Source organism: Octopus bimaculoides, chromosome 11, assembly GCF_001194135.2.
Source record: "Octopus bimaculoides isolate UCB-OBI-ISO-001 chromosome 11, ASM119413v2, whole genome shotgun sequence".
NCBI lineage: Eukaryota > Metazoa > Mollusca > Cephalopoda > Octopoda > Octopodidae > Octopus > Octopus bimaculoides.
Window position 1 is genome coordinate 22,811,417 of NC_068991.1, and position 21,917 is coordinate 22,833,333.

Sequence of the window (21,917 nt, forward strand, 5' to 3'; positions counted from 1 at the left end):
ATTTTAATGATTAATATAATAACTGGGGAGAGACGGCCGAGCCATCATATCTCATCCAATTCTTATAGTTCTCATAAATAACCCCCAGCTGTTCCCACCGCTAGTTCCTATTCCTCGAAATCTATATAGTCCGAAGTATATTTGTAGAGGATTTCATTAAAAAATATCCATTTTCTTGAAAGTTAAGACGAATTGAAGTGAACTCCGGTGAATTTTCTGAAATTCCCCACCCGACCCCTTCCTAAAACACTTTTCCCTTAAAATTTTGTATATTCGGAATCTACATGATATAACACATATTCGTAGAAAATTTCATTAAAAAATATCCATTTTTCTGAAAGTTATGATCACCTAAAGTCGTCGGGGGAGGCAGAAATCTGTAGTTATGCCCAGTAATATTCCAAGATTTCATGAAACACGTTTGATATTCTTTTTAAGGTTTTTTTTTATGTGGGTCAACGATTCAATTAATTTTTTTTTTATCCAAATAACAACATCCATACTCAAAGGGCGATGGATGTTCATCAAGAAGAAAGGTGACATTCTGGAGTTACCCCTTTACTTGTTTCAGTCACTTGACTGCGACTGTGCTGGGGCACCGCCTTGAAAGGCTTTAGTCGAACGAAACGACCCCTTATTTTTGAAGCTTAGTACTTATTCTATTGTTGTTGTTTTTTTTGCCGAACCGCTAAGTTATGAGGATGAAAACACTGCAACATTAGTCAAATAAAGGGTTGGGATCGAAATTCCACCAGAACACATGATGAAGGCTGGAGAGTATATCAGCCGAAATGTTGTGATAACAACAAACACCTATCTCTCCATTGCGCATAATGCACAGCAACAGCGGTTATATGCGGTGACGGAGTGTCAAACACAAAGACACACACATAGATACATACATACATATATAGGCCGACTTCGGAGTTAGGAAGCACCATCAAGTTGGAATTTCTCCGTTTTGACGGAGATTTTTCAGATTTCTTTTCACAGTGCCCTTGGAAATGATCTGGAGTATCTGTTTTACAAAAACCTTATCTTCCCTTCTCTGGAGCGATTGTGGTCGATTTTGTGGGCATAACTACAGATTTCTGCCCCACCGACTTTGGATGATCATAACTTTCAGAACGATGGATATTTTTTAATGAAATTTTCTACGAATATGTGTTATATCATGTAGATTCCGAATATATAAACGTTTTTGCGGGGACACACTCATGAACGAAGTACCATGAAGTTTTTATTCGGTCTGAATGAAGAACACAAACATTATTGAATATCGTGTTTGCTTCTATCAAGACCGTTTACCTTTAAAACGAAAAAGAAAAACCGACGTATACGACAGGTATGTAAAACAAATTTCGGTGTATTTTCTCTGTTCATTCGTACGAACACACACAAACACACAAGCCGTCCATTTTCACTTTTAGACAGCGGGATGGGGTGGCAAGGGGTGTATGAATCAATTTTGGAGTTTCCTCCTAGAAAATCTGAAATTAATTATTTTCTTTTTTCTATATTCTTAAACTCCATATTTTTCCATGTAAATTGAAAAAAAAAATTCGAAAAAAGTTAAAATTTAAAAATTTGGGGTGTGGCTGTGGGAACTGAAAATTTTGAAAGAAGCAAAATTCCTTCAATAAAAACAGCTCTTTAAAACCAATTTGGTTGTAAGAAAATTGGAAGTTTGACCTTCAATATAAAACCTAATGATACAACAGAAAGTCTGCATTAAAAAGTCCATCAATTGGAATGTCGAAGTATTTGTTAAAGGCTCTTTCTAGTCATTGCTGTTCATCTGGGGCTGCCAGATAATTATAAAGTTAGACAAATAATTAATTACAAGGACAATATGATAAAATTTCCTGCAGATGCATCTTATTTAATTTATGCTGATAGAAACGAAACCTGGATTAAATTTGATTATGAAAAATCTCAGCATCAGTTGAACAGATGGCTTTTAAATATCCTTTGCTAAGTTTAACATGTTAATGTTATCAGTGGGTCATCACTATTAACTTCTCCATCTCCTGCAGGGCTGCCAGTCGACCATGTGATCTGAAGTAATGTTTGTAACAGGTCAACATCATTAACTAACTATTACCGCTGCTAATATTCAATCTCCTACACTTCCCATATTACCTTCTAAATCATGCTAATCCTCACAACTTAATGAGTTGTATGGCATCACCATGCAGAAGCTGCAGAATTCTAAAGAGAATTCTGAAGCCACAAAGGCATGATTAATAGCACAATTTATTTTTTATGTGGTTAGAGTAATGTTACTAGGGGAAGTCAAAAATTATCTACACTTTTGCTAAGACTTTCTTTAGACTGGCTGCAGTGCCTTCAGCACCCATGTGCTAAAAGTTAGTACTCTTCTGGTTATATAACCTTGAACTCTCCTGTTTTCTTTCTTGTGTTACAGAGTAAACATAGCCATTGTGCTGGCAGTGTGTACCAAGGAAGAACAGAGATCAGTGGTCCGATTTCTCAGAGAAATCAGACCATTGATCACATGCTTTCAGTACAATACGAGAACACCACTCTATCGTGTAGAAATGTTTATGAGTGGATTGAGAAGTTTAAAATGATGAGCAATAGTTAATCACAAAGAGGGAGTAGGATGCTAATCAACCGCCACCACTGACATGAAGACTCAGTAATCTTGAGAGATGGTTCTGGTGAACAGATGAGTGACCATCAATGAAGTGGCATGTCCTCTGCAAATTAGACATGGTCCTGCATACAAAAATCTACAACAAGCTTCATTTCTGTAAAGTCTGTGCAAGATGGGTGCCAAGAGAGCTTACCAAAGTGCATAAGCACAGTCATATGGAGATCTGTCACTGCTTACTTGATCGCTGTAGTGATGAAGGCGGAGTGTTTTTTGTAAAGAATAGTCAGTCAGAGCCAGAATCTAAAAGGCAGAGCATGGAGTGGAAACACCAGAGATCACCAGTGAAAAAGAAATTCAAGACTCAACCTTCTGCAGAATGTGATGCTAACAGTTTTTGGGGGCGCAAAAGGGCCATATACTGGAAGATTATATGGGGAAAGGGGTCTCTTGTCAGCAGTGTAGGCTACAGTGAAATGCTGGCCAACAAACTGAAACCAGCAATTTGCACCAAACATCAAGGTCTATTGTCATATCAAGTGTTAATGTTACATGACAGTGCACACCTACATATGTCCCCCCCACACTGTTGAAACTATTGAAAAATTGGGTTTCAAGTTGCTGGAACACCCTCCATACAGTCCAGACCTTGCCCTTTCTGACTGTCACCTTTTAGAACTGCTCAAACATCCTTAGAGAGGTTATCGAATTGCTACAGACAAAGTGCGGGAAGTGGTGCATAAATAGCTGTGCGACCAGCGGTAAACCTCTATTGAAGTAAGCCAGCTGGTGGGCCACTGGAAGAAATGCATGAAAGAGTAAGGAGACTATATCGAAAAATGATGTAATTGTTCAAACCCTGCTTTTGTTTTAATAAATTACAGAAAGAAAAGTGCATATAATTTTTGACTTACCCTCATATATTTATAGTATTATTAACATGTAAATGTATTTGGTCAATATTTGCACACTATATCTATCTAGCCAATCTGTTATCATTAAGTTAATGTTGCATGGTCAGGACTGTTTATGGTGACTACCAATTTGTTGTTAAACACAGTTTCATTGTATACTACTTGGATAACATTGACAAACTATAATAGTCAGTTAGAACTGCTCTCAGAAGTTTTGAATTTAATCACTGTCGTGGACTTATGTAATTAATATAAGCATAACATTTATGAATTTTATGCATGCTGTAATGATACAAGATAAAGCATAACGTTTCAAAATATCATTCTGAGAATCAAATTTGAAAACAAACTTAATATTTTGAGTTTTTTAATTTTTTAAATTTTTAGCCGTGCTCAAAGGCCATTGAGCATGCCTCTTTACAAACTCAAAGTATGGATAGAAGATTCAAAGTTTGCGTAAGTTAAAGCAATTTATTTTCTTTATACATTTTCATACTTTCCTTTCTTATTTTGTATTTTTGTAAGCTGTAAGCTGCTTACTATAACAATTACCACTGCAGTTTTCTGTCCCTTTTGTTCTGCACATAAGCTAGAAAGTTCTCAATATCTCATGAACTTGCTCACATCATTTCTCATAGCTTTTCACAATAGGTATCATATGATCATTTGGAAATGTTATTTGCAGTAGACCAGTATCCTATCCAAAGGAAGATTTATATCTCTTCCATTTGCCAAAGCAGACATTGGAGTATGATGCTGTCCTTGGGCCCTTAGGATCCTGTCAAACTGTCCTGCACATGCTAGTATGGAATATGGATGTTGAATAATGATGATTATGATGATGAAAATGGGAGCTCAACCATAAAACCCCTTTGGACATAGTAAACTATAGAAATCTAACATCTAAACACCTGTAAAAGAAAAATGAAAGAAAAAAGCATAGAAAGCTATACGAACCAATAGCTTAACCTTAATATACTTAGTAATCTTTCTGCCATAAAAAGAGAAGAACATATGGATAATGTAATCCTAGATACAGTTACATGAAAAACAAATCAGGGTGGTTACAACTAGAATATTTTTGATCATATGTCTGGAGGATTAGGGTGAACTAGAACTATCTAAACAACATAAGAAAAATTAAACATATTGAATAAATAGTTACAAAATTAAGTTAAGTTTATTAATTCATAAACTGTAAATTAACCCTTTTGTCGTCATATTTCTGTTTAAAGACACTGTCTTTGTTTCAATTAATTTTGAAAATAATGAAGAAACTTTGTCATTATTAAACTGGTGTTTGGAATATAAAGTAATATGAAGTTTTGATGGGAACTTTTAATTCAGATCACTTTAAAATAGAACGTTTGTACCACAGATCCAGAAGTGGTCTCAGGCAGGATGGTATCAAAAGGGTTAGTTATGTTTGTTCTGAGGATTTAAGTACAAATGACTCTACATAACACAAAGTGAAAAAGAGAGTAGCTTGTTGTGGTACAAATTCTTGTTCATTGATGACCTGATGTATTGATCTCAATATACTTACTCTTCTTTCTTCCATAAAAAGAGGACATATGAATAATGTAATCCTAGAAACTGTTGTAATGCATGCTTCATATATTCTTCATTAAGCCCCAGATTAACTCTTCAAATAATGTAAGATACATACACACACACATAGTATATTGCTTCATCAATTGGTGGGATCAACAAAAAATGTGTTCTATCTGGTGAGAGATAAATATTGTTATATGCACAGCATTTAAAATTGAGCTTCTATAATTTTCATACTCAAGATTGTACTATAGTCGGGTGACCGTGTATAATATGTCATGTACTATCAAGTAATTTTTCATCTTTTCTTACTTTTTCTCAGAGAACAATTGTGTTGTATCCTGAATCTGAAAGACTGCTTGATAGTACATGGCACACTATACTATAATACATGGTACATATCTGTCGTACTTTTTGTAAGCATGAAACTTATAGTAGCTTAATTTTAAATCTTGTATCTATAAAATCTCACAAACACATACATGTGCGCACACACATGCATGCACACACACACACACACACACACATACATAGTTTTCCACAATTCCTATTTGCAAATTCTGTAACCGCCATAATTTCTCTCTTTTGGTAGACTCCGCACTGATGCTGCTATTGTTATTCAGCGAAACTGGCGAGGGTACAAAGCTCGTGTCTACTTCGCTCATTACTTTTGGGTAAGTGTTGAAACTCATCTGTCATTCAGTGTAGATGACTGACTGACTGTCTGTTACTGCTTTGACTGGCTGACATGCTTTAGCTGCTGGACAAACAACCAGACTGGTTGGCAGTATGTGCCCTGTCACCAGTATTTCTACTAATTGCAATGTCATCACCAGTTCAGATATGCTTGTGGTATGTTTGGACTCATACACAAACCATTCACTGTGCTTTGTCATGGAGAAAATTTCTCGTGGTAGACAAATGGTGTAAATACATCTAAATCAGTTCATGATGCCACCTATCTAGACTGTGAGATGCAAGCATTTTGGAGTGGTTATCTCCTCTTTGGTCACAGACACTAGGCAGTAGATGCTGTGAATTGATAAAAGTGATTGTTTCTCTTATATTATTTCAGTCAATGTACAGTTACAGATAGCGCTATGTGGCAGCTCACCATAAGCAAATTACAGAGGGGGAGCGCTAAGCAGTGATGTGTATAAATGCAATGTTATTATCAGTTCACAGCATCCCCTGCCTAGTGTCTGTGACCAGAGAAGAGAATACCACTCCAAAATGCTTCCATCTCACAATCTAGATAGTGGTACTGCAAACTGATTTCGGTGTATTTACACTCATTTGTCTGCAATGAGATATTTTCTCCATGACAAAACACAGTGAATGGCTCGTTTATGGGTCCAAATGTGCCACAAGCATATTTGAACTGATAATAACATTGCATTTATACACATCACTGCTTAGCACTTCCCCTCTGTAATTTGCTTATGATGAGCTGCTACATAAATAAACATCACATCACTGAAATCTTGAAGTCACAAGATAATGACACTAGGCAGGGGATGCTGTGAACTGATTTAGTCTAGATAGGTGGCACCATGAACTGATTTAGATGTATTTACACCATTTGTCTACCACGAGAAATTTTCTCCATGACAAAGCACAGTGAATGGTTTGTTTATGAGTCCAAACATACCACAAGCATATCTGAACTGGTGATGACATTGCAATTAGTAGAAATACTGGTGACAGGGCACATACTGCCAACCAGTCTGGTTGTTTGTCCAGCAGCTAAAGCATGTCAGCCCATCAAAGCATGATTAATTCAAGATAATGTGAATAAATAAACATTGCATTTGACAGAATAATCTGAATGCTAAAGTTTTGAATAAAACTCAATCATTAACTTACTTCAATTAATCTAACTGCTTATCTTAGACAAAACATACAGCCTCACTTATCTTAGCCAAATTTCTATATTCCTTAATTTAACCAAATAGTTCATTATGTAAAAATCAGTTATTTTAACAATTTGTAGAAGCATCAAACCCATGCATCAACTCTGTAGAACTATTTAATGATATTATCGCTTCAATGTATAAAACAAAGTGATTGACTGAATTGGTAGGGTGCCAGACAACATGTTGTGTGATAATTACTTAGTGTTTTAAGTTCTGAGTTTAATTACAGCTGGGATCAACTTTTTCTTTCATCCTTCCAGAATTGATTTAATCAATGATGCACCCCACGAAAACATAAAATAAATCAAAATAAATTGAGTGGCTTTGTGCCAAAATTAGACATCAATATTTCAGTATATAACCTTCCACAAACTGAATGTTTAGTCCTTATTTTGACTTTAAATTCTTCATTATTGATTTTCTTGTTACTTTTTATCTTTTGTAGACGAGATATTATGAAAAATGTATAAATCATTATGAAAAAATGGCTACTAAGGTTTGTTTCTTTTACTCTTTGAGACTTTCCCTCTTATTCTTTTATCCTTTTTCTACTGATAGCAGTTCTTCACAGTGGACTATCTGAGGGTTTCTCAGTTGAGTTTATCAGCCCCAATACTTTCTGAGGTACTTTTTTTATCCATCTCTATTTACTGAATGGCTATGTTCACCTAAGTGATATAAGCACAAAGTATTTTTGGTTTAATGCACCAATTTATTGACCATCCTCATCCTCTCTCAACTCTGTCTCTCTCTCATACACACACACACAGTGAAGGAAGGTGCACTGAAAGAAAAGTATCCACAATCAGAACAAGGTGAAAAAAGTGCAGAGTGTGCTATTACCTCTACTGATAACAAAGAGTAGATTCTTGAAGCATCATCTACCTCCAAACAAAAGCAGATAATGCTTATGTATGAAGTGCAATGTTGTATGGTAGCAAAATATGGACATTGAATGGATAGGATGGGTAAAGGCTACAAAGAAATGAAGTGAATATGCTCCACTGAATATGTAATGTCAGTGTACATGAATGATGATGCACATATCAAACAAAAACTGGATATGAGAGTAATCAGAAGTAGTGTACAAGATAGCATTGGTATGAACATATGCTTCATATAATTGATGATAGTTGAGTAAAGAAGTGATTAAATATCAAAGTGGAAGGTAGCTGCTGTGGAAAAGGAAAATCAAAGATGACACGAACAGCAGAAGTGGTGAAAATGTTGGAAAGGAGCCATCCAACCCATGCAAGCATGGAAAACAGTCATTAGAAAAAAAAAAGAATGTTGCAGATTTGATAGTGTTTTTCTTCATTCACATTCCATCCTTTACACTGATATGTTTCCACTTTTACAATTGCACACACATACGCACGTATGCATGCACACACACACACACACACAAACATATGTATATGATTTCACTTTTCATTCTTCTGTAATTTTCTGCATTCCAGTGTGATCCACAGTAAATAAGGTGACAGCATGCATAAGATAATACTCCATCACTACCACAATTTTTAATGTTCATTTCACTACGCTTGCTAGGATGAACAGGTCATTTTCACCACTTCATCAAAAGTCCTCTTCGGCTATCAAGATTAAATGCCCAGGAAAACTAATGAAAGGGATCTTGTTTCACAAATCTTGGTTTCAAAGGCTGCTGTGCATGACTGTGGCTTCGAATCGATTGATGAACCTCCCTTTCTGGTTTGACCCCATCTGATTGTGATCTGTTCTCCAACATGATAAAATACTTCTCTGGGAACCAGTATCATAGTAATAATGACTTCATATCTTCTGTAGATGACTTACTGACCAGCAAGATGAAATATTCACCAATGGAATCCAAGCACTGCAACACTGATGGAAGAAGTGTGTGGAGGGGAACTATGTTGAAAAATAAACCTCATTTCCTCACATTCCATGAGAGTGTCTTAGTCAGCCTAGGAACTTTTCAGCTGACCCTCATGTGTATATATATATATAAATTGAAGTGTACAGTATTATATATCTATTATGGCCAATCTTACCAATCAGTTTTGAGTGATGTTCGACGGAGTATTAGGTAACAGCCTGATTATGCAACTCTGCACTCTTCAGAGATAGCAGTTATGGAATTGTAGTGAAACCACCTCTCTCACGGTTATATATTTACAAATGCGAACGTAGCAGGAAACAACTCTTTCCCGCCTTGCTGTGTCATCACCTGACTGACTTTTATTTTCGCGGCATTTGCCTCCAGTCCGTTCGCGCCAGGACGCAAACCGACCAACCATAGCCACTAATAAGGTCACATGAGAGAGTGTTTTTCTGATGCTTTCTGGAGCCTCTATTTTCCTATAAATAGCCTGCTAGATACGTGCCAGTTCGTCGCGGCTACAGATCTTCTAAGATCTGGTTGTAGACCACACACGTAACACAGCCAGCCAGTTTCCAGCGACGACATCACCAGCATCGTTCAATTATGTACTACAAGCATCGTCGCCAACGTCAACATGATTTCTCCACGTACACAAGCAACTGCAGCTTCTCTTCTCAACCCTGTTTGTGTGAATCGCCTCACCACAAAATTAACAGCCAGAATTCAACCTGCGAAGAACATCTGTATCAAGAATCCGGCCTGGCATCGAAGCCTCAACTACACGACAAGTGACTTAGCTCTGCCTCAACCTTAACCTCTTATATACAGACTTTCTAACTACTGTGTACCTTAACAGAACTGGTATATTCTTATCCGTGTTACTGACTCTTATCTATACTCTGTATCTCTTGCATTCACATACATATATTTGTACACATACACCACTTTGTTTACATGACGGCCTGTCTTATATTGTGTTTTATTATGTCGCATACACTCACACAAAGACATACAGTTTAATGCTCTAATAAATCTTACTGTTATTCATCTTTATCGGTTGCGTTTCTATCTTCCTTACTGGCACTCCTTCGCATTTCACATGCAAATTCTCTATGTTATAGTATTATAACATATCTTTATATTTTTGTGTCGACCGTGCGACGCGTTAAAAAAGGAGCCTGTTTTCCATTCGTCACCATTTCTCCTTTGGTTCGCACGGTCGTTCTACAGAATGAAATATGGAGGTGAACAGACACATCCGGTTTGTAGTTGCTGTGTAAAAGATGATGAAACGAACCAAGCAAGGGTTTATTTAAGAGTTATGTCCCTTGGCACGAAAGCATCATCATCATCATCATCATCTCTGGATGTGATGTGAAGGAACAAGAGTTTTCTGGAAAAGAGTGTATGGGAAAATATGTTTTAGAGTTGGTTTTCCTATAGAACCGGGATGTGTGCAGTGATATTATATGTGCAGCCTTTTCGAGGTGGGTACTCAAAGGCTGCATAGGCATCTGTGTGTTCGGTTGTGTGTTTTTGTTTTATGTTTTAGTTAAAACTTTGGTTAAATTCTTTGGGGGCATGTATGCATGTAGTGTGGAGGGGTACCTGTATTGGTGGGGGTAGAAAAGGGACTATTGGGTGGGTGTTTGTCATGTTAAGGCATGTGTGTCTGTGAGTGCATCTGAGCTAGAAACATCGATGTCTGAGAATCTTAATAGATGGTGACACTGAAGAGATAGGGTGTTTCCACACCTTTTTACTATAAGAAAAAATTTTTCTCTATGTTAACTGCAGTGAATTTGCCTTTTCGCAGTTGAAATATGTCACAAACATTTTCTAACTAATCTAAACTTTGCTTCTGCCTAAACACTATTTAGTGCTAATATTTCAGTAATTTCCACAATCTGGCGATCTACCAGCACAAATCAGTCAATGTTGTATTTTACATGAAGCTCTTGCTTTATAAGATCTGTTCAGAGTTGACTCTCTTAGGTACTTCCCATTGATAAAAGCCAACGAGCTAGAAACATTGATGTCTGGGAATCCTAATAGATGGCAACACTAAACAGATAGGGTGCTTCCACACCTTTTTACCATAAGAGAAAAGTTTCCTCTACAGTAACTGCAGTGAATTTGCCTTTTAGCAGCTGAAATATGTCACAAACCTATCTTAACTAACCTAAACTTTGCATATATCTATATATATTTCTCATTCAGATTCAGAAAGTATGGAAAGGATATTACAGTCGGAAATACATTCTAAATTTCTACAAGCGTAAGCATCAGCTGAAGTTGATTATTGAAAAGAATTCTTACTATCTGTAAGTAGACTGATTCTCTAATCATATTTATCAATATGTCTTTTGTGATAGTTTTACTTCTCTAGATCTATTTTATAGACCTACCTGTAGCTTCTGTCACAATCCAATGAAGGAGCCTGTATGCATTTACTTAGTTGTATGTCTGCATGCTTGATTAAACCTGACCTGGTGTTGAACAACAATTCTATCTTTTAATATTATGCAATCATAAAGCTAGAACATTTCTATGCCTTTCTACTATCAGCTACCTCTATTCTGGTTACTATTTGTTCTTATTGCATATCGATGGGAATGAGCATTTCTGTGCAGTCTAGAAGTTTGCTTCACAACTATGGGGTTTCAGGTTTGATCTCATTGGATAGCGCTTTTGTCAAGTGTCTATTATCATAGCTTTTGATCAACCAATGGCACATGAGAGAAATTTTGTTGCAGAAAATTGTTTGGAAACCTGTCAAGGAAACTGTTTCTGCTCCTGGATAGTAGACACCATTTGTTGCCCAGTTTAACATCATCATCTGGCCTTTATGTATCTGCAGTGAAATCCAACTCTGCTACAAGCATTCAGGCCTAACAATAATACCTTTTCTCCCTTCCTTCTACCAATCATAGAGGCCCTGAAAAAAAAGGTTGCATGTACTGCACTCCCTTGTCTGAATAAGTCATCACAAAAAAATTTTTAATAATTCCTGGGCCTGGGTGAAGGTGGTATGAGACCAGCCAGCTCTAAAGAACTGAGGCTACTATGGCAGTGGTAGAAAAGACAGTGAGAAGATAATATGCTGTGGGCCAGAATTTCAGTGTGTTGCTGCACATTTCAGTTGGGTGGATTGTTTTTCCCTTTTCTCTGTCTAGAATGTTAATATATGCAGCAACAACACTGTTTCAGATATGGGAACAATACTCCATTGTAGAAAGTTAACAACTGAACACATCAAGTATTTTCACTGCCTGAAAAGGGGAGGTCAGTTTTTGCTATATTTTGTATGCAAAATCACTGAAAGACATCAATGATTTCGTGGTCTAGGCATTTGTAGTGACCTTGAGAGTTTTAGCTGTGTGTTGTCCATGAAGGACGATCTGATTACTGGAATCTTGTCTCTTTAATTTTATTTTAGTACACACATTGCTGATTTTGCAAAGAAAAAGAGTGATATTGAAAATGAAATTATCATGAATTATAAACAACAACTCCAGAAAACTCAAGCTTATAAGAAACATCATCTAATAAGTACAGCAGTCATTCCTGGCGTTTATAATTCACCATTTGGGTAAGGCAGTTAATACATTTCATTCCACATATTGTTACCTGTTAATAACAGATGAGAATACTTTGTAAATTTAACCACTATCTCATAAACTTTTGTGTAGTAAAACATCTTGGAATATTCCCTTTCAAACTCAGAGCAACCCATAACATTGAAAGGCCACACCTGAAACATTTACTTCCACTTTTTTTCACAGCATATCAAACATGCTTGTCCTGATTGTATATTTACTAACTGATTTCTGCTGTTATAGACCATTACTAGCACCCACTTTTGATGACTAAGCTTGTTTAGTACTGCAAAAATACTTACAAAATCCTGAGATTATACAATAATAAAATTCACAAATTCTCTCTGTTATACTATCACTCAGTTGTGGGGTTCTTTATCTTACAAGTTGCAGCGTGACCTCATTAATGTTGCTGCCATGAGAAAAAAAGCACCCTGTACACTCTGCAAATTGGCTAGCATCAAGAAGGGCATTGAGCCATAGAAACCATGCCAAAGTAAACATTGGAGTATGACACAGCCGTCTAGCTTGCCTGCTCGTGTCAAACCATCCAACTCTTGTCAGCATGGAAAACAGATGTTAAATGGTGGAGCATATTTGATTTTAATGTTTTGTATTTTGAATTAATTCTAATTCTGTTAGAGTTTTCATCATTCTGCTCAACTAATTCTGTCTTTCCGTGAATGTGTATTGTAAATCACAGAATTAGTTTTGTTAGTTTTCAATACTGAATTCAGTCCTTGTAAGGGTTAATATAATTAAGAGTCAACCACTCCAGAGTATCTTCTCTAAGAGAGTGTGGAACGGTTGGAAAATTTAGAGTTCAGTTTCCCCTATGATACTTTTAATGTTTCTGTTTATCATTTAAGGGATAATAAAACAGATCGCAAATATATATATATGGAAGAGGAAGAGACAACTGATATAATCCATTGTCTCTTTCAGTTTTATGGCATTGTACCAATGTAAGTAAATTGCTGATATGTGGAGGTAGTTCTGTAGAATAGGTTCATCAGGTCTGTGAGAAAGTTGCCATTAGTAAGTGCTGTTTTCAGGAGATGATTCCTTAGTCTTTAACAGGGAGTTTTGTTTTAAAAATTTTAATTCATGTAGTAAGAGGTTGATATCAGAACTGTCATCTGGCCATAATACACTACTTCAAACAGTCCCATCCAACCCATGCCACATGGAAAAGTAGACATAAAAATGATGATGATGGTGTTCAACAACTTAGCATTTAAACCAGCCATATTTGGCCTAAATATTCTATCAGTTTTATGTTCAAACTGGCCAGATCTAGCGTCTTACACCCACCCTACAATGTCATTCTAAAATTAAACAATCACATCATTGAAATCTCAAAGCTTTGAGGTTAATTCAGAACAATGTGAACAAACAAGCGTTACATTTGACAGTGTAATCTGAATGCTAAAGGATTAAATAGCATTTGATTAAAAATAATTTGTGTGTATATACTTGATAGTATATATTTTCAATATATTCTGCTGGGCTGTCGTGTTTACAGTCAACATTGTATTGTTTTGATAGTGAACTTATTTGTTACGCTACTTTTAGCTATATGATATCAAATCATCTATCCAAACAGATAGAGTAAAAGCCCCAGACGACCCAAAACTTTAAAAATGTATGTAAATTTTGTCTGTATTTATGTGTATGAAAAACCCTATTTCACTGTTTCCTTACCTAATAGAAAATATCTAAAATATTTGTTTTGTGTAAGTCAGAACCATGAAGCTGAGAATTTCCTGAAATCTTTGTGCTTCACTGAGAGAAAACCTTTGAAAAAACCACCAGTTATCGCCTCTAAGGAATATGAACAATTAGTCTTGGAAAAATCGGCTGGTCTTAAGAAGCCTCAGGTAGAAATTCTTTTTTAATTAATCGTAAGGCAGTAAGCTGATAGAATCATTAGCACGCAGACAAAATTCTTAGTAGCATTTCATCTATCTTGACATTCCAAGTTCATATTCTGCTGAGGTCAACTTTATACCATTCATCCTTTTGGAGTCAATAAAATAAGTATCAGTTAAGCACTGGGATCGATGTAATCAACTAGCTACTTCCCCAGAAATTTCAGGTGTTGTGCCTACAGTAGTTAAAATTAGCTAATTAATCTAGAGTTGGTCATGTTGATAGCATGTTGAACTGGTGAGTGGAAGATTGATGGTTCATATTCTGTCATTGGCACTAAGCCCATGTACATTTGTCTCATGCAACATCAGTTCACCTACAGGTAAACTGATGCTGCAAAAGACATGATGTAGAAGTGCTCAAAGAAGGCATGAAAAAATCATTCTCGTATATTCTTCTTTTGACCAGATCTCTTCAGTGGTGTACCAATGATCCATTAGAGTTATAGGTCCATTCTGTTAATCTACTATCTTATCCTTCTGTTACTAATTCTATCATTCTTTAAATCACTGAATTAATGAGACTTTTCTTAGCTTGCAAGTAAAGCTCAAGTTTTAAGGGAGGACTATAAAAGTAGAAGGAAACCTTTGCAGAATATCTTCTGCAAGAGATCTTGAGTTCACTTGGAACAATTAGTGTTCAATATCCTCATGAAACCTCAATCTGTTTAAATCGGTTTAGAAAATAAAATTATTAGTTGATCTTTCCACACTGGAAAAAATAAGGTTATACACTGAAACCTTCTATGAGCCATTGTCAAATTGTTTCAGTTTAACTGTCTGTAAACTAAACATCATTTCACACTTGAGTGGCTGTTAAGGATAAGATCACCAAATGTCAACGTCTTTTTCATAACTACAATGGTTCACTATGAAACAAGGTACATAGCTTTCACGCTACCCAACTTAAAATCAAGCAACCTCTCCCTTCTCTCTCTCTCTCACTCACACACACACACACACACACACACACACACACACACGTGCACACACACCATAAGCCAATGAAGGAGCCTCTATGCAGTCAATTGACAAGCTGGAAATAGCTCACCTTACCAACACCAAAAACAAAAGACAGACTGCTTACTTTGAGTTCTGTGATCTTAGTATTAGCCTTGTTTGAAATGGATGGCACCTCTTATTTGTAATGCTTTCATCATAATTCAACCGAATTTTTTTTTTAATTTTACAAACTACTTAAAAGAAAGCATTATTGTCAAGAATATAAGCTAACCCAAAGACAGTCTTTGATGATGCAAAAGTGGTGTTACATATAATATAAAAGTTAATAGATAATTGAGTGAAATAAATTTCTTCTTATATGACTTTCCAAGGTCTGAAAAGTAAACCCAGATCAAAAGACACTGTTTCTATTAGTCAGGCTGGTGTCCTCATCTTGATTGTTGCTTTCATTACGTTTTGCTTTGTGTACACTCCAACCTTCTTCAGGTGTCTTGTGTTGAACTCAGTTGTGTCAGAATTCTGATACAACTAAGTTCAACACAAGACATCCGAAGAAGGCTGGAGCGTAGAAAAGCCAAAACGTAATGAGAGTAACATTGAAGATGAGGACACCAGTCCAACTAATAGGAACATAAAATACTAATAGAAACATAATATAAGTTTCTCATCTCAGGAATATAGAATTGTAGAAGTAATGTAGGATTAAATTTCCTGTTTAAAAACACCAAGAAACATTTTTAGTAGATTTGGACATCTGATACATGTTATAAAAGTACTAGACTCTACGCACTCAACTATTTCATCCAGCAATCCAAAATCAATATGTTTAGCCAAAATCAATGTGCTTGCACACACACATGCACAAACACATACACACTGAGGTTACATTTCTAACTGAATACAAAACTTGGAAATATCTACTATTTATTGTTAATTTTCTTGCCTTTCTTTGTTAACAGGGGCCATTCCTAACTCCCGAACAAGTGATGCGAAAGCGCTATAGACCTTTAAAACCCAATCTACAAACTGAAACAGATGTTGACCATCTGGTTAAAGCTTGGAATAAGTTTAAGACAGAATTATCTCAGAAACATTATGGAAATTTGTAAATAATTTTTTTCTTTTTCTTTCTTACAATCTTTGATATACTGATGAGGTAACTGTGTCTACTCCAACCTTGCAAGGTCTTTACCTATACTCCAACTTAATAAGGTCTATACTTATATTCCAATCTAATAAGGTCTTTATAAAGGGATTTTTTTAATAACTTTGGTTGGATTTAAATTCAAGGTGCAATACTTTTCAGTGAATTCTGTTACGAAAAACTGCTCGAATTTTTTCCAAATGAATTGTGAGAACTATCTACAGGTAGTCAAGTCAATGGGTACTGGATAACTTAAAGATTGGTGATTCATTTGTAGTCAGTAGCGTTTTGCAATGTTCAAGACACTTACTTGTTTTTCAATGGTCTAGACCCAGTAAGTAGGTAACTCACGCTGGTATAACTGACTGTGCTATGTAGTGGTGTCATTCTAAAACTGATACAGAGTTTTTGTACTCTACAGTATTGAAGTCAACTGTTGATGTAGGAAAGATAATGGTAGATTTGTGTGAGCCAGAGCAAAGCAAGGGAGGTAAATCTGAAGGACATTACTACTTAATCTCATGAAACTGGTAAAATGTGAGACCAATCGGAGTTTTGTAGACTTTTCATTTTTATGACATGTAAGGAAGTTGGCAGTACCCGCTACGTTTATAGTCCTTCCCACCCCCATTATATAAAGTATTCAACAACTAACCCACTACACACTGAAAACTAGATACTAATCCATTTCCCTGTACACTAAAATCTAACAACCCATTCTGACTGTAAACTGTGACCCAACTACCCTGTTAACCATCTTCAACTGTACGGTGTACTCCAGCTAGTCACCTCTAGTATTCCTTGCAGATAAACTATTTCCATTTCATACTGTAACGCTATATTAATCCAGCCTTGTTTACTGTATTTGTGCAATTAACCCAGAATTGTTTACCATTCCAGTTGTTTACCAAGCAAGATTGATGAACCAAAGTATGAACCACTTATCTGTAATGATTCCTCCCATGTACTTCCTGTGTACGGAAGACTGAGCTTCAGGGAATATAAATCCTGGTTGTTCACAGGAAAGAAGGTAAGTTGTTCAATAAAATAGGTGAATAGGTTGTTGAGTGATGGGGTTGACAGCAGTAGACAACAAAAGTTACAGCTTCTGAGTGCAGAAGATTTCAATTTCTGGTCAATAGCCCTTTGTATTTTTTCACCTATGATAGTCCAGGGCTAAGTCAATTCTGAATGATTTAGTTCCCTTATGTGTAAATATTTACTGTGAAGGTGCAATGACCCAGTGGTTAGGGCAGCGGACTTGCAGTCGTAGGATCGTGGTTTTGATTCCCAGACCTAGCATTGTGAGTGTTTATTGAGTGAAAACACCTAAAGTTCCACGAGGCTCCAGCAAGGGGTGGTGGTGAACCCTGCTGTACTCTTTCACCACAACTTTCTTCCTGTTTCTGTTGTACCTGTATTTCGAAGGGCCAGCCTTGTCACACTCTGTGTCATGCTGAATCTCCCCAAGAACTATGTTAAAGGTACACATGTCTGTGGAGTGCTGAACCACTTGCACGCGTTAATTTCATGAGCAGGCTGTTCCATTAATTGGATCAACTGAAACCCTTGTTGTCATAACCGATGGAGTGCCAGGAGAAATATTTACTGTCAAGAAGCATCAAATTGTTGCTGCTGTTGGTTGTTTAGTCCATGTTATCCTTGATCAAGCAGAAGTTACAGTCACAGACACTACTACCACAATAGTCATGTCTCTTTAGCAGAACATACTTCTACATTTTCTTATGTTTCTTCACTTACAAGACATTAAGGTGTGATTTGTGTTGAGATTTGGCAATTATTTGTAGCTGGTCAAGCCAAGCAACAAAATAAAAACCTGTTTATTGCTCCTCTCTTGTGGTTTAGTCCCAGTTGAGCTCTGATCAAGCAGAGCCATGACTAAAAAGCATTCCATGGCTATTCATCCTTTATGTTTCCAGATACAGTTTATCTAGGATCATATTATCGAATGTCTTTTCTTTTAGGATGGATGGCTTTATGGTTCCCAAAGATGTGGTTTCAAGTTTTGTCCTACTGTGTAATATATTAGACAATTGTCTTCTACTATAGCCCTGGGTTAACCAAAGCCTTGTGAGTGGATTTGGTAGATGGACACTGAAAAGAAGGCCATTATGTGTGTGTGAGTGCTCATGCATGTATCTGCATGCTTATTTACATCTGCTCTTCCCTGAAATTCTCCTCGTTAGAATCAGTGATGCTGTCATTATCCTTGTCAATAAAGTGTTCACTGGTTTGCTGCCCACAAAGACATAAGAAATAGGAGGTTTCTTACTTGAAAAATGGGTGTCAGTGACAAAAGCATATGCCTTTAAAACAATACAGTGGACAGTAGTTTGATTGATGATTTAGCAGAGTGTCCCTTGAGGTCTGACAATAACGCACACACATACACATATTCCCCTCTATGTTGGCCCCTTGTGGGCAATAAAAAAATCACACATACATACATATATGTAAACAAACATATTCACAGGCACAATGTGGTGGAAGTGTCTGCTTATAAAATCCATGTTTTGTTTGTTATATGTAATTGATTAAATATTGCTAAGAATGGATGTAAAAAGCACCAATGCTGGTACCACATAAAGAGCATTATGTAAAATGTACCCAGTACACTCTGTAAAGTGGTTGGCATTAGGCAGGGCATCCAGCCATAGGAATCATGCCAAAACAGACAATTGGAGCTTGGTGCAGCTCTCCGGCTTGCCAAATCCTTGTCAAACTGTCCAACCCATGCCAGCATGGGAAACAAACGTTAAATGATGGTGATGATGATCATCATCATATCCAGAGATCATGTTACCCAAAAACATCACATACATTCATACACCCACTTGCACCCTCTGTAAATTTTAAAATTTCAGCAAGTCAGATCTGTTAATAGTAATTTCTCTCTAACTGTAGGATTTCAAAACAGTATTGCCACCAGTTTCCGTGTTTGATGAATATAAACAAGAAGCTGGGTGATGAGTGGAGCCAAACAGACGATGCCCTCACTGCTGACAATTCCTTCCTGATCAGTCAAGAACATGTTAATTATTAAAATATATATATTTATATTACAACCGTTATGATATATATATACACATATATATCAATATATATAATTTGATGTTCGTATTCAGTAAAATGAAATAATGAATTTGCAAGATCATCATCAAGACTTTCTTTTCATTTGATCTCAATTTTTCTCTGAAAACCTTTAAAGTTTTGTTCATAATTAACAGCAACTGTCGCAGTTTATTAAGTAAATGTATGAGTACTTTTCCTTTAATTTTTGAACATCATGGCAAATAATGCCTCTAACAGGGAGTTAAAATTTGGTGATATCATTCATTAATGATTTAAATAGTGTGAGAGAGAGAGAGAGAGAGAGAGAGCTTAGACTTGGAAAAAATAATCAGTAACATTTTAGTGTCTTCTGTACACATCAGCATGAAATTTATAGAGAGATTTATTTATTAAGGAGGAGTGCAGTGATCATTGCATTGATGCCTTCACTAGTGAATGGTGAGGATTAAAAAGAACATCACTTTATTGATATAATGGTGGGTTTATTATTGTAATGAGAGTAAATAACACTAATTTATAATGTAGACCTATCTTGGAATGTTTTTTTAATGGGAGTTGTGCAGCTTCCAAGTTAGAGATTACTGGAGCACAAATTAAGCTCTGTAACAGGAAATCAACATCTAGAAATCAATATCTTGTAAATATGTGAAAACCAACTTACCTGAGCAGGTGAAAATGATGTGACAATAGGTAAAAATTACAACAATAGGAAAAGCCCAAACTCATAATGTTCACCATTTGTCATTGAAAATCATGCAATAGTTATTTTCACAGTTTTTATACTGGATTGACTGCATTTCATCAAAATCTCTGGTTTCTAACAGGATTGGAAAATTTATTGAGAGAAAGTACTTTTGTCAAATGTATTACTTATTTATTTATATTGTTTTGAATTGATTACACATGATTTTGTAGCTTCAAGATATCAAAGATGTGTTTGTATATTTTTAGAATGATGTTATAAGGTAGGTTTTAACATAAAACCGGCAGAATATTTGGGCTGATTATGGCTGGGTTCAATTAATATTAGTTTAATGTGGTATAAAGACCCTATTGAGCCACAGATTATTCATGTTCATTTCTAACTAGAATTACGCATTAGTCCATGGAATGAGAACCAAGGGAAGTAACTCTACTGAGTTATTTCCATTGAATTGCAAATTCAATGGAATTAAGTTATGTCCATTGAATTGCAAATAGTTTAGACAATTGGACTGCTAGGTGGAGGCTCACTATTCCATATCCTGCCACAGATACTGCATGGTATCTATAACTTGGTCCAGAATGCAGTAAAAAGGTACCAATTTTTGAAACTGTGAGAAGCAGAGTTATTGTAAATTAACAAATGTTTAATTAGCTTACTTATTACAGTACTGAAAAAAGCAACAGCTTGTTAAATTCAAATTACGACAAACGTAAATAAACAAACGAAGTTTGCTTTTAGAAGTGTTGAGATGTCTTAGAAAGTTAAAGAAGTGATTTTAAATTCTCAATGCTAATAATATAGCCTGAACAGGATAAACTACCCCTATTTTGCAGAGAAAAGTGTTCTGCCTTTCAGCCTAAGCTTTCATTACTGGCTTCAGATGGTTTTCTGCATAGACACAGGGTTACACTTTTGGGGCATGGAACAGTTGATTATAGTAGTCCCAGTGTTTTTTGACTAAAAGAGAGATTTGTATTAACTCTCATGAAACCACTCTGCCACTTCCTGATTTAAAGTGATCTAAATAAAAACCTTCCATAAAAATTTCATGTTAATTTGTGTTCCAAATACCAGCTCAGTAATGACAAAATTATTTTATTAAATTATTTATTATTTTCAAAATTGATTAAAACAATGGCAGAGTATTTCAACAGAAATACAATAACAAATGGGGTTAATAAAAACATCTCCTTTATAATGGAAATAACTTGGGCAATTTGATTTGGTTTTAATAAGTAAATAGATATTTTTAATGTTTTAAACATTCATTGACTTTATGCCAAATTTCCCAAATTTGGCATAAAGCCACAAGTTTGTAAAGAAGTGATATACAAGTCAACTGAATTGATGCCCATACTGGTTCTTTTTCTTCTTCCTGTGGTATAATAAAACAAGTCAGTTCCAGATGATTTTGAGCTCACAATGTAAAGATACATAACTGTAATGCTTCTTTTATAATAACGATGATGAGTTTCTAGCATACATACAAGACCTTTCTTTTAAGGACAAGGTTGGGGGCAAGGAACAGTCAATTAAATCAAACCCAGTAAGTAATTGGCACAGTACCAAATCTCTTATCTATCTTCTAGAAATCTAGAATTTCCAGGAATACT

At 35.8% G+C, this 21,917-nt stretch overlaps 1 protein-coding gene across 2 annotated transcripts in view; it reads left to right on the top strand.

Annotated features, from left to right (window-relative positions):
• LOC106879403 (spermatogenesis-associated protein 17) overlaps nt 1–19,675 on the top strand; it is a 24,850-nt gene extending 5,175 nt beyond the window's left edge. Inside the window, exons 1-10 of one of the 2 annotated variants that reach the window (XM_052971612.1) lie at nt 1,239–1,345; nt 3,919–3,987; nt 5,678–5,759; nt 7,447–7,497; nt 11,089–11,192; nt 12,308–12,460; nt 14,209–14,347; nt 16,321–16,466; nt 17,406–17,535; nt 19,431–19,675. In XM_052971612.1, coding sequence (XP_052827572.1) covers nt 1,254–1,345; nt 3,919–3,987; nt 5,678–5,759; nt 7,447–7,497; nt 11,089–11,192; nt 12,308–12,460; nt 14,209–14,347; nt 16,321–16,466; nt 17,406–17,535; nt 19,431–19,493 — 1,029 coding nt within the window. In that variant the 5' untranslated portion in view covers nt 1,239–1,253 and the 3' untranslated portion in view covers nt 19,494–19,675. Of the gene's footprint in view, nt 1–1,238; nt 1,346–3,918; nt 3,988–5,677; nt 5,760–7,446; nt 7,498–11,088; nt 11,193–12,307; nt 12,461–14,208; nt 14,348–16,320; nt 16,467–17,405; nt 17,536–19,430 lie in introns of those variants that run through there. The other variant, XM_014928948.2, reaches the window with a different exon arrangement.
• Nucleotides 19,676–21,917: the final 2,242 nt, after the last annotated feature.